This window comes from Stegostoma tigrinum, chromosome 18, assembly GCF_030684315.1.
Source record: "Stegostoma tigrinum isolate sSteTig4 chromosome 18, sSteTig4.hap1, whole genome shotgun sequence".
Lineage (NCBI taxonomy): Eukaryota > Metazoa > Chordata > Chondrichthyes > Orectolobiformes > Stegostomatidae > Stegostoma > Stegostoma tigrinum.
Window position 1 is genome coordinate 15,676,237 of NC_081371.1, and position 14,201 is coordinate 15,690,437.

Here is a 14,201-nt window from a genome sequence, read left to right on the forward strand (position 1 = left end):
CACTTTAGAACAAAGAACAAAGAAAATTACAGCACAGGAACAGGCCCTTCAGCCCTCCAAGACTGCACCAACACGCTGCCTGTCACAACTAATACCCCCTACCCTGCCAGGGACCATATCCCTCTATTCTCATTCTATTCATGTATTTGTCAAGACACCTTTTAAAAGCCCCTGCTTCCACTACCTCCCCTGGCCCCGAATTCTAGGCACCCACCACCCTCTGTGTAAAAACTTGCCTGTACATCACCTTTAAACCTTGCCCCTCGCACCTTAAATCTACGGCACCTGGTAATTGATTCTTCCACCCTGGGGAAAAAAAAACCTTCTGATTGTCCACTCCATGCTCTTCATAATCTTGTAGACCTCTATCAGGTCACCCCTCCACCTCCATCAATCCAGTGGGAACAACCCAGGTTTCTCTAAGCTCTATAAGGAGAGATTAGAAAAAACTCAGGTTGTTTTCTCTTGAACGGTAGAGGTTGAGGGAGATTTGATAGAAGTCTATACAATAATAAGATGCATAGATAGGGTTGGTGGTCAGAATCTTTTTCCCAGAGTTGAAATGTCTAATGCTAGGGGCACGCACTTAAGGCGAGAGGGATAAAGTTCAAAGGAGGCATGGGAGATAAGTTTCTTTTTACACAGAGTGGCATGGAGGCAGAGGATGTGGGTGAGATCCTAAATGAGTACTTTGGATCAATATTCACCCAGAAGGAGGATATGGAGGATAATGAGATTTGAGTGGAGAATGCTAATACACTAGGGCATTTTGAGATCAAGAAAGAAGTGGTGTTGGTTCTCTTGAAGAGGATTAAGGTGGGCAAGTCCCCAGGCCTCAATGGTATCTACGTCAGGTTACTTAGACAGACAAGAGAGGAGATTGCTGGGGCCATGACCAATGTCTATGTATCTTCACTAGCCACTGGAGGGGTTCTGGAGGACTGCTGAGTAACTAATGTTCCTCTGTTCAAGAAGGGAAATAGGGATAATCCAGGGATCTATGGACCGGCGAATCTCACATCGGTGGTTAGGAAGCTATTGGACAGAATTCTTAGGGATTGGATTTATGCACATTTGGTAAAGCATGGCCTAATTAGGAACAGTCAATGTGACTTTGTGCAAGGTAGCTCATGTCTTACTAATTTGGTTGAATTTTTCGAGGAGGTGACAAAGGCAATCGATGAGGGTAGAGCAGTGGATGTTGTTTATATGGATTTTAGTAAGGTTTTCAACAAGGTCCTACATGGTAGGCTGATCCGGAAGATTAAGACACATAGGATCCATGGTGGCTTGGCTGCATGGATTCAGAATTGACTTGTCCAAAGAAGGCAGGGGGTAGTGGTGGAAGGGTATGTTTCAGGCTGGAGGTCCACTGCTCATGGTGCTCCATGGGATCTGTGCCGAACCTCTGCTGTTTTTGATATATATAAATGATGTAGATGAAAATGTAGACAGGTGGATTAGTAAGTTTGCAGACAATACAAAATCGATGGAGTTATGCATAGTGTAGAAGGCTGTCAAAGGATACAGCAGAAAATAGATCAGTTGCAGACATAGGTACAGAAATGGCAGATGGTGTTTAATCTGGGTAAGTGTGAGGTGCTGCACTTTTCAAATGTTAAGAAAAAATATGCAGTTAATGGCAGGACTCTGAACAGCATTGATTTACAGAAGGGTCTTGAGGTTCGAGTTCATAGCTCCCTGAAAGTTGCCATTGAAGTAGATAGGGTGGTAAAGAAGGCAAATGGCATACTGGTCGGGGAATTGAGGGCAAGAGTCAGCATGACATGTTGCAGCTTTATAAGATCGAAGCATATGGAGGCTTTGGAGAGAGGGCAGAAGAGGTTTATCAGGAAGCTGCCTGGATTAGAGGGTATGAGCTATAAGGAGGTACCAGAAAAAACTCAGGTTGTTTTCTCTTGAATGGCAGAGGTTGAGGGGAAACTTGAAAGAAGTCTATAAAATAATAAGATGCATAGATAGGGTTGATGGTCAGAATCTTTTTCTCAGAATTGAAATGTCTAATACTAGGCGCATGCACTTAAGGCGAGAGGAGTAAAGTTCAAAGGAGACATGAGTGACAAGTTTCTTTTTACACACAGAATGGCAGGAGTCTGGAATGCACTGCCAGGAGTGGTGTTGGAGGCAGACACAACGGGCATTTAAGAGACTTTTAGAGAAGCACATGAATATGCAAGGAATGGAGGGATATGGCAGGCAGAAGGGAATATTTTTATTCGGTGTCACGTTCAGCACAACATCGTGGGTCAAAGGGCCTGTTCCTGTACTGTGCTGTCTATGTTCTATTTAGTAGTACCATTGAATGGGATCATTGTACTGTGCCTTCTTATCCAGAGAGCTTTATGGCAGTGAACCTCTTTCAAGAATGCATGGTAAAACAGAGTTTGTAAATGGGTCATAATCAAATCAAAAAAAAAACTCAATGGTCTTTTGAGTGACTGTTCACCCTGATTCTCTCATCTCTCTGAACACCAGTTTTAAAGGAACAGTTCTAGATTTTGTTACTGCAATGGGCATCAAAATTGACATCCGTGGACAAAATCACTTCTTCCCTTGCAGGCAGAATATTCATCATTTTTAAGGCAGAGATGGATTTTTAAACAGTAACGGAACTAAGGGTTATGGTGAGCGGGCAGGTAAGTGGAGTTGAGTCCATGAAAGGACCAGCCATGATCTTATTGGATGGTGGAACAGGCTTGATGGGCCAGATGACCCACTCCTGCAGTTTTTTTCTAAATGTTCTTGTGTTCTTATTTGGTGTATATATTTTAGTTTAAGCAAGCATATCTGCTATGAGTAATTAAAGACCATGCACATTACAGCAAAGTGAGCAAGAACAGTCTAAAAATTACATAAAATTACACCTAAATTTGGATTGCATCTCAACCTTCAAGCAACAATAGCCCTCCTTTCTTGCCAAGTGCCAGCTAAATATCCAGAGTTGTTGAGATTGTTGTTGCCAACTCCAAAACACAATGCATTAGAACAATCCATTTATAAGCTTCTGAACATAGAGGGAAATGTATTAGTGCGAAGTCGAAGTCCAAATGGATGCCCTCCGACCGACTACCCTACTTGAGCAAACAAGGTAAGAGGACCAATTATAACATGACACAAACTAATTCGTTGTAAGATATTATGTGAGCTTTTGTCCTCCTTGAAACAATCTTTTATTTTGTATTTGTGTACAAACATATCCACATACCTTCTTAAACTTTGTGTTCCGAATAGAAAACTGTCTAACAGTATAATAGGACAATACTTTTGTGTTCTTCAGTGAGACCAGAATGTTTCCATATTCTTCACTGTTTTCTGATGGCCAGTACTGATCACATTTCCTCTAAACAGAAATAAGAATACATGTCATGGAAAAATCGTGCATTTTCAATCCACGATCATTTGTCATTTTTAATACAGGATGGCTTTCATTTGTGCTGATTCAGCAAGGTTAATTCTCAGTTTAGGACTGAATGCAAACATCTCTCCAGTGACCTGACTGTGACACTATGACCTAGGTAAACTTCATGTTGGAAGCTGAGTGCTCAGGAAGGAAGTTGCTTCATTCTCCAAAGTGAACATCCATTGCCTTGGTAAAACCAACTCTGAATGTAAAGTAAAGAAATGCAGCGTCTTTTATTGAATGTCCAGCGTAGAATGGAACTCTACAGCCATTGGGCAAGTAAGAACTGTGTTCATTGGCTCATTCTAGATGTGCACAAAATAGAAATTAAGCCTCAAATGTTTTCCAAAACTGCATGGGCAATGACTAATAGAAGCATTTGAAGCAGATGACTCCATTTTTAATTCCAATGAGGTAAAATGATTGCCTGTCCATTTTATTATTCTGAGACACACAGATCTGAATGCAAGAGTTTTCAAAATATCAAACTCACCCTTCCTTTTTCTACCAGGTTGGTAATCATAACAATAACTCCCACATTGTGTTCCCATATCATCCGCCAGAAATCTGCAGCTGTAGATTTAAGTGGCCCTTGAGCTGCTATATAGGCTTTCTGTCTGTCATAGCCCTGTTAAAGATAGTTAAGAAATACATTGTGTTAACATCCTCCTTCCTTATTATTTAGCACACTTATTAGTGGGCAGTTTTTCAAAACAAGCAGATTCAAGGCCCATTTATGTACATTCTATGAAGATTTAGGAGATAAAAGCAGCACAGACATGTATTTACAATAATGCAAGAAAAATTAAAAATACCAAACTTCACCTTTCTTCCTCGTTGAGAAGAAAGGACTATAAGGAATAGGCCATTCATTAGGATCATGGCTGATCCAAAATTCCTCACGTCCATTTTCCATGCCCTTTGGCCACAACCTTGACTCCCCTACTATTAATCTATCTCAGCCTTAAATATACACATACCAGCTCTCTTCTGGCAAGAAGTTTCAAAGACTCTCAAACCTTGAAGAGCAAATTCTTCCTCATCTCAGTCTTATACTGCTGTCTTTTTACCCTGGGTCTGTGCTCTCTGGTCCTAGATTCTCCCATGAGGGGAAGCATTCTCTCAGTATTTAGCCTGTCAAGCTCATTAAGAATCCTATATGTTTCAATGAAATCATCTTTCATTCTTCAAAGTTCCAATGAGAAGTGTCCCAACCTGTTAACCTTTGCTCTAAAACAATCCCTCTCTATTGGGGCATGCCCTAGCGGACCTCCTGCGAACTGCCTCCAATGAAATGATATCTCTTCTCAAATAATGGGACGTAAACTGCTTACAGTACTCCAGATGTGGTCACACCAGCACCTTTCACAGTTGCAGAAAGACTTTCCTACTCTTATACTCCAACTCCCTTGAAAGAAGAGTGAACATTCTATTAACCTTTCAGATTACCTGTGGCATCTGTGTGCTGGATTTCTGTGTTTCACGCACAAATACCTCCAAGATCTCTGTGTCACAGCTTTCTGCAGTTTTTCTCTGTTTGAATAATGCTCTGTTATTTCATTCTCCCTACCAAAATGCACAACTACATGTTTTTTCAAATTGTGCTCCATTTGCCAGCTTTGATTATTTACTTAATATATCACTATGTTTGTAAAATATTTGTATCTTTCTCTCAACCTGCCTTTCTACCTATTCTTGTGTTGTCTGCAAATCCGGCTACAGGACATTCAGTTCTTTTCTCCAGGTCATTAATATATATATTGTAAACAGTTGTGGTACTAGCATTGATCCTTGTGGAACTTCACGGGTTATAGGTCACCAACCTGAAAAATAACCCCTTATCTTCACTCACTGTTTCCTCCCATTGGCCATTTCTCTATCCAAACCATTATACCACCAACAACACCTTGGACTCTTATCTTATAACTGAACCTTTTGTGACCATCTTGGTGAATGCCTTCTGGAAGTCCAAATATAATTTATTTACTGACTCTCCTCTATCTAACTCTGGTTGAGACATCCTTGACAAGCTCTAATAAATCAGTCAGACATGATTTCTCCAAATGTTCTTCCAATACTTCCCTAATGACTGATTCCAATACTTTTCCAACAATGGATGTAAGGCTAATTGGCCTACAGTTACTCTGTTTTTGCCAACTTCCCTTTTTGAACAGGGGTGTCACTTTGACAGGTTTTCCAATCCTCTAATACTTCTCAAGAATCCAAGAATTTTGGGAAAATTAGAACCAATGCATCCACTATCTCCGTAGCTCCCTTTTTTTCTAGGATCAAGGATGTAAACCATCAGGTTCAGGGGACTTAAGTGCCTTTAGCCTTATCATTTTGTATAATACAATGTTTTGCCACTATCCTCAGCAGGATAGTTGACCAGGAGACTCTCATGCTTTCATTGCCTGCCGGCAACAGATGGCAAGATTTACATACTGATAATGAACATATTTAAGCATAAAGCGAGTGTATTTCCAAGGTCAATAAATCCTGATGAGTATCATGAAAAAAGATGCCCCGGTCCAGAGGTAGGAACGGTATTACAACGTGGTACAAGACCGTCTTACTAAAAAATGGTACTCACAATAAAATAGTAAATATAATGAAGATATTTTAAAAACTGATAGGCAAACCCACACCACCTTACCATTCCATCTTCCAGAACATCAGGCAACTTATCTTTGCAGAGATTCGTCTCTGTTTTAGGCTCATCATCTATTTGCTCCTTGAGCAAGGTAAGATGTTACATTTTCAGCATTGGGAAATCTGAGAAATGACATATCATTGAAGTGCTTTGTCTCCTCTGAGTCCCTTCATTGGAACTCTTCTGTTTCTCAGAGGCTTCTCACGAGAAAGTAGGTGACCCTCAGAGATTAGATATAAATTCATGTCACCAGGTCTTTGGCTGATGAAACTGCCACCTATAACTTTTTTCTTATCTCTAGACTTGACTATTACGTTTGTCTACTTACTATTCCGTTTTCTCCCACCAGACATAACCTTGTCCAAAACCTCTGCTGTTTATATAAAGTCCTGTTCATCTATCACTCTTGTGCTCGATGACCTACCCTAGCTGATAGCCTGTCAATTATTTAATTTTAAAATTCACATCCTTGTTTTCAAATTGTCCCTTGAGCTCATCCTTGCCCATTGCTGCAATCTCCTCCAGCCTTACAAGCTCTTGAAATGTCAGTGCACTTGCAATTCCGTTCTCTTTCACATCTTTGGTGGGCCAGCTTTCAGTTATATTGGCCTAAGATCTGAATTGCCTTCCTAAACATCTCTCTGTCTCTGTTTCTCTCTTTTGAAATGATTCTAGGAATCCACTTCTGTGATAGTTTATTCTATGCCTTAATATTTCATCTTGTGGCTTGACACTGAAGTATTCATTGCCTTCTGGGCTTTTTCCTGCATTGAAGGTGTGATATAAAGTTGTTGCTGCTTTACAGACTTTCTGTTCATGAGGGAATCATGACTATAGTTAATCAGTGAAACTAATGAGGACAGAGAAATCTCTGTGTAAGCTCATCTCCAATGTTTGGGATGCCAATGGCAATGGGAAACTGAAATGTCCAAAGTTTCTACGTTGGCAGAAATGCTAGACAACACACTTCCATTGGAATTCTGTTAATCCTCAGTTGCTTTTATGTCATATTTCCAGTATTCATAGTATTTTGCCTTCATTGTGTATTCTGTGAATTCTCTCTTGAAGTTACAGTGGTCAGGTATGATCATATTATTGGCAAAGAAAATCCCGGTGTAAATACTCTTGCAAGTGAAGAAATAGTGTAGCAATTACCATGAGGATTAGTGGAGTGCTTATAATGAAGGAAAGCCAATGGACAGGAGGAGGTGATGAAACATGGGACAGGTCAGTGCTATATTTGTATCAGCACAAACTGTCCTGGACTTCCCACATAGATGCAATGGTCAAGAAGGCACAACAAAGCCTCTTCTTCCTCAGGTGGCTCAGGAAATTTGGCATGTCCGTAAGGATCCTCACCAACATCTACAGATGGACATTGAAAGCATACTGCCCAGGTACATAAGTGCCTGGTATGGCAACTGCTTTGCTCAGGACCATTAGAAACTACAGAAGGTGGTGTGCACAGATGCCAACCTTCAATCCATAGAGATAACAAGGTGTAGAGCTGGATGAACACGGCAAACAAAGCAGCATCAGAGGAGCAGGAAAGCTGACGTTTCAGGCCTAGACCCTTCTTCAGAAATGGGGGAGGGGAAGATGATTCTGAAATAAATAGGAGAGAGGGGGAGGCAGATAGAAGATGGATAAAAGGAGGAGATAGGTGGAGAGGAGACAGACAGGTGAAGGAGGCGGGGGTGGAGCCAGTAAAGGTGAGTGTAGGTGGGGAGTTAGGGAGGAGATGGGTCAGTCCAGGGAGGATGGACGGGTCAAGGGTCAGGATGAGGTTAGTAGGTAGGAGATGGGGTTAGGGCTTGAGGTAGAAGGAGAGGATCAGTGGGAGGAAGGACAGTCTAGGGAGGCTGGGATGAGCTGGGCTGGTTTTGGGATGCCGTAGTGGGAGGGGAGATTTTGAAGCTTGTGAAGTCAACATTGGGGTGCAGGGTTCCCAAGCAGAATATGAGGTGATATTCCTGCAACCTTTGAGTGACACTGTTGTGGCACTGCAGGAGGCACAGGATGGGCATGTCTTCTGAGGAATGGGAGGGGAGTTGAAATGGTTCTCAACTGGGAGGTGCAGTTGTTTAGTGCGAGCCGAGTGTAGGTGTTCTGCAAAGCAGTCCCCAAAGCTCCGCTGTAGAGGAGGCCACAATGGGTACAGCGGATGTAGTATACCACATCAGTGGATGTGCAGGTGGACATCTGCTTGATGGGGAAGGTCTTCTTGGGGCCTGGGATGGGGTTGAAGGGGGAGGTGTAGGGGCAAGTGTAGCACTAAGTGCCGGGTGTGGTGGGGCTGCAGGGGAGCGTGGATCGGACGAGGGAGTTCAATCCATGGACTCCATTTATACAGCTCACTGCTGCGGAAAGCCTGCCAACATCATCAAAGACCCATCGCACACCAGTAATGCTCTCCTACAACCTTTTCCATCAGACAAAAGGTACAGAAGTCAGAACACATGCACCAGCAGGTTCACGAGCAGCTTCTACTCTGCCGTTATTCCACTGATGAAGGGAACTGTCTAGCCTCAAATAATGCTGTTCTTGCTAACATTGATCTCACTTAGTGCATACTCTGTGCAATGTAACATGTATGCCTCTGTCTGAGTCTTTTTGATCTGTACATCCTTGCTTAATATGATTTGCCTCTATTGCTTTTTAACGAAACTTTTCACTGTACTTTGGTACATGTGACAGTAAATCAATCAATATTCACTTGACTGTTCTATCCTTCACTCTGATTCCTGCTGAGCAATTCCACAGGGGATACACCAATAGAGCAACATTTTCCACTGTTGAGGGAAATTGTAACATTGTGGCACTAAACTGCATGCAAATGTAGATTAGATTAGATTAGATGCCCTACAGTGTGGAAACAGGCCCTTCAGCCCAACAAGTCCACACCGCCCCTTGGAGTAGCCCACCCAGACCCATTTCCCTATCACCCACACACCCTTGAACACTATGGGCAATTTAGCATGGCCAATCCACCCAGCCTGCACATCTTTGGACTGTGGGAGGAAACCAGAGCACCCGGAGGAAACCCACGCAGACACGGGGAGAATGTACAAACTCCACACAGACAGTTACCCGAGGCTGGAATCGAACCTGGGTCCCTGGTGCTGTGAGGCTGCAGTGCTAACCGCTGAGCCACCGTGCCACTGTTCTGAATAGTAAATAACCAAAGACTTTGAAAACAATATCTTGTGCTAATAGGGACGTTTCCAGAGAAATTCTATAAAATGTAAAAATGATAAATAATAATTAATAACAGGATAATAAATTCAAAACTATTCCTCCCACTATCCCAGAATATGAAAGGAGCTTCATTACTTACGTCAACATAATTTGCATTGATATAATCACTGTGCTTGGAGTCTTTTTCCACAAGTGGGGCTAGTTTAACTCTGCTATGGTCAACTGCAACAAACAAAAACCTCCTTTTACTTTTACCAAGAATTGAACAATTTAAGTTCTAAAAAATATGTTAATGCAGGTTGTAAAATCTAACAGGTTAATCCATGTAAGCAGAACTGCAATATAACTCATGCAATCCAAAGAAACCGTTTTAAATCAAACAGGAATATTTCTCTCATTTTTGGCAACACCCTCCTTACTCTGCTGAGAACACATCGCTCCACAATGGCATGTGATTCACATACTCAAATGCAATATCCCATTGTGAAAGATTATGGATATTAAAAAAAAGTTGCATGCCAAGTTTGCATGAGGCAAGCATATGGTGAAAAAGAAACAGAATTTAACATTTCACATTGGGCTGAATCTTGGCCAAAAAATATAAGTGCCAGTTGTATCCAGGTTTTTGAACGGTTTCCACTGTGAGGCCCAGAACATTTACTTTCCATATCTTACCTCCTTACATACCTGATCTGCTCCCATGGCATCCTTCTTGTCTAGGTAACAGCAGAAAAAACAGCATTTGACAGATGAGCTGATTAGGACTGGTGTTATAATTTCAATCCCTAAATTAAAAATGATACTTGAGATTCACAATTTGCTTTCCCAATTGATCCAGGTACAGCTAAGTCTGTGATCTCAGGAGAGTACAAGGCATTCGTAAATCACGTTCTCACTCACAAAACCAGACAAAGCTTCCCTGTTATTCCAATATTCCAGTACTCCAGTGCCAGGTTAGTGTTAGAGTTGGACATATTGATGCCTCCTATTATCTGCCATTAGTTGTAAGAGAAGTGAACAAAATCTCCACAGTGGGAAGGCTTGGTTATTGATTAGCAGGGAGTTTTTGATAGATGGGATGAGGATCAGTAAGTGTGTGTTTGTCACTGAGGAAATCAAAGTGCTTGTTATGCAAATTGTTGGAGGACCAAATTGAAAAATGAGCTAATAGCATAACAGTCAGGGGAACTTGCAAAAACAGAGAGTAGGAATACATTGGTAGGCTGCGACTAGTGCAGTACTGTAAGGATCAATAATCGGGCCCCCACTGCTCACAATATATGTCAATGATTGAGAGGTGGGGACCAAATGTCTTATTTCCAAATTTGCAGATGACACAAAGCTAAATGGAGGGAGAAAAAGTGGTGAGGAAGTGAAAAGCAGCTTCAGGAGGATTTGGATAGACTTAATGAGTGGGCAAGAACATGGCAGAGGGAATATACTGTGGAAATATGTGAGACTATCCACTTTAGTAGGAGGAACAGATGTGCAGAATATGCTTTACATGGCAAGGGCTTGGCAAGTGTAGATGCACAGAGTCCTTGATCCTTGTCAAATGACTGAAGGCTAACATGCAGGTCCAGCAAGATAGTCAGAAGGCTAATAGAATATTAGCCTCTATTGCAAAAGAATTTGAGTGCAGGACCAACAAAGTCTTGCTTCAATTGTACAGGAACTTGATCAGATTGCACCTGGCGTATTATGTACGCTTCTCCTTACCTCAGGAGTGATATTGTTGCCAAAGATGGAGTGTGGTAAAGATTCAGCAGACTCATTCCCAGAATGGCAGGACTACCTAACGGAGAGAGACTGAACAAACTGGGCTTGTATTCTCTCGAGTTTTGAAGCAGGAGAGGTGATCTCATTGAAACCTATAAAATACTTAAGGGGATAGACAGGGTAGGTGCATGTCAGATATTTCCCCTGATTGGGGAGTGTAGAACTAGGGAACAAAATCTAAAATGGGGATTAGAAGATTTTCTTAAAATCAGTGAATCATTGGAACTCGCTATCTGTGGAATATTAGTATTTGAGTATGTTTAAAGTACAGATTGATAGATTTTTGATTATCGGAAACATAAAGGGTAATGGGTAAAAGGCATTGAAGTGTTCAATCAGCCACGCTTGTATTAAACAGTAAAACATTTTTGATGGGCTGAATGGCATAATCCTGTATTTATTTCTTTATGTAAATGAGAATGTTCTTTTGACATTTCTTGTGAAGGCTGAGTCAGTTTAGCCACTGAGATACTTTTGTAAATTACTTTACATACAAAACGACATGCCAGAGTTTAGCAGAGAGACTGTGATGAAACATGTAAGGGTGTCATGTTCGGTAAAGCAATCAATTATAATTGCAAATTGATTGTCCTAAAGAGAGCATGAAAAATCGCAGGAGTATTTCACATGCAGAAATAAGGCAAATTGTGTGCAGTTCAAGGCAGTTTTCTATGGAGTTTAAGAATCATGATTTTGCCAAGATTTAGAGAAAAGTTGGTCGAGGAGCTTTATCAAAGATTATACAGGAATGGTCTGTCTGATGGTAGTTGAAAGAAGTCATTTTTCCTATCCAACCGTAGATGGAGATACTGAAGAGTTGGTGAAAATTTGTGAAGTGTTTCTTTAATTTCACAGTCATACACAAAAAAACTGTTAGAAAATGTTGGGTTTTTTTAATGCAAGAGAAAGAATATCTTGCTTTGGTTGATAGCAATAGCAAGTTGAGCTTCTGTTTAATACACAAACATTAAACTATTAAGATTTTGAGAAGTTAATGGGATGCAGAGGTGTTGGCATTAGGCACTGGCCCAATTTATGTCAGAAAAGTTTGAAACACTGCCAAATTGAATGGGGTCCATCACACTAGCTCCACCATATCACCCAACATCAAATACAGCTCCAGAAAGAACAGTACAGATTGTGAACAGATCTTTGCAGAAATATTTTGCCTGGTGGCAAATGAGGTGGTAACTTCTATGCTTCGGTCTGACACAGGCTAGGCAATTTTGCGTTGACTTACAGAATAACTTCACAATCTGCTCCATGCTGCTCACCTTATGAGTTAGTGTTTAAATATTTCCTAGGATAGGTTGCGTGGGTGGAGAGTGCCAAGATCCTCGGAGTCACGATAACCGACAACCTGTCCTGGACTTCAAGTAGATGCAAGTCAAAAAAGCACAACAACACCTCTTTTCCTTCAGGCGGCTCAGAAAATTTGGCACATCTATAAGGACCCTCACCAACTTTTACAGATGCACCACTGAAAGTGTACTGTCTGGGTGCATAACTGCTTGGTACAGCAACTGCTCTGCCCAGGACCGTAAGAAACTACAGAAGGTGGTGTGCACAGCCCAGATCAGCATGGAGGTCAACCTTCCATCCACGGACTGCAATTACATGGCTCGCTGCTGCAAAGAGGCTGCCAACATCAAAGGCCTATCACACCCCAGTAATGATCTCTTACAACCTCCTATCAGGCAGACAATATAGAAGCCTGAATACATGCACAAGCAGGCTCAGGGACAGCTTCTTATCCAGCACTTATTAACTGATGTGGACTCTCTCAACTCAAATTATGCTGGTATTGCTAACTTTAATCTCACCCGGCACAATGTGCAATGTAACCTGTATGCCTCTGTCTAAGTTTTTTTGACCTGAACATCCTTGCTTAATATGATCTGCGTGTATTGCTCACAAACAAAGCTTCTCACTGTACTTCAGTACACGTAACAATAAATCAATAAGATTTAGTTTCTTTACACCTGTCATGCAAAGAAAAATAAGACAAAGAGGAGAAACGATACAACAGGCATGAAACTTAGAGAGTTCAGTGCTGGTCAGAAAATCTGAGTGAAAAACCATCAAGGTGATAAGGAGAGCTATGAGATTGGAGTTGTAAAGTGACTAGGTGCACTCACATGCCTAGACAAGTTTAGAAGAAAAGTTTATCAATGTCACACAAATTATTCATTTCAAAGAGGAAATCTGATGAATGGAGAGCAGAAGAAATTTTGCTTTGAGAAATTCCTCTTACAGTTCAAAGTGAAAGTTAGAAAGAAAGTTTGCCAATATTACCGAGTCGACTGGTGGAGTGAGTGAGTCAGGGTGTTTGATTAGACATTTCACAGTCCCAATGCTTCAGTGGAGTTGGTAGTCACACAGTCAGGGATGTTAAAAGAGTAGAGTCAAACCAGTGGAAATGGAAGGACATAGACAGAAAGAGAAGAGATATAATTTAAAAGTATATAGGAAGACAAAAAAAAATGCTATCTTTGTAATTATTTTACGTCAAATAATATTTTTATTAAACACCCAGTAGTGTGAAAGACAAACATTTGTTTCCATGTACATTAGTCCGGCAGCAGTCATGTGTATTGATGGTGTGGTTACAGTTAAAAATAAAACAAGTATGCAACCCAACCTGTTAAATCCTCAGGTATTGTTGACATTAGTTCAATCATAGACTCAAAGTTGTATAGAATGGAAACAGACCCATTGGCCCAACTTGTCCAGGCTGGCCAGATTTCCCAAATTAACCTCGTCCCATTTGTCAACATTTGGTCTATGTCGGAACAGTTCTGAGGAAGAGTCAACAGACCCAAAACATTAACTCTGATCTTTTTTTTCATCACAGTTGCTGCCAGGCCTGCTGAGTTTTTCTAGCAACTTCTACTTTTGTTCATAAATTACGTTGAACTTCAGTAAATCATCAACACTGCAGTTGGTCTTCTCTGGGTAAGGAGTTAAAGAGAAAAAAAAGGTTCAAAGTTCCTTTTCTTGACCGCTATTTTGTACAGTGGAGTGGGTGTAGCTGTAACTAGTACTGGCCAAATTTGTAATGCCAGTTGAGGTAGAAAAACTGACAACCAACATAACCAAAGTCCCTGTGACTCATGACTTTCTGTTAAAGAATGGAGAAATGAGGAGATG

The 14,201-nt window shown here is 41.1% G+C and overlaps 1 protein-coding gene across 3 annotated transcripts in view; it reads right to left on the reverse strand.

The window, feature by feature from the left end:
- The window catches only part of LOC125460698 (receptor-type tyrosine-protein phosphatase zeta-like), a 242,061-nt gene that overhangs the window by 26,366 nt on the left and 201,494 nt on the right, over nt 1–14,201 (reverse strand). For all 3 annotated transcript variants that reach the window (XM_048548418.2, XM_048548417.2, XM_048548419.2), the window contains 3 exons: nt 9,412–9,494; nt 3,915–4,049; nt 3,227–3,361 (listed from right to left, as the gene is read on the reverse strand). In XM_048548418.2, coding sequence (XP_048404375.1) covers nt 3,227–3,361; nt 3,915–4,049; nt 9,412–9,494 — 353 coding nt within the window. The remainder of the gene's footprint in view (nt 1–3,226; nt 3,362–3,914; nt 4,050–9,411; nt 9,495–14,201) is intronic.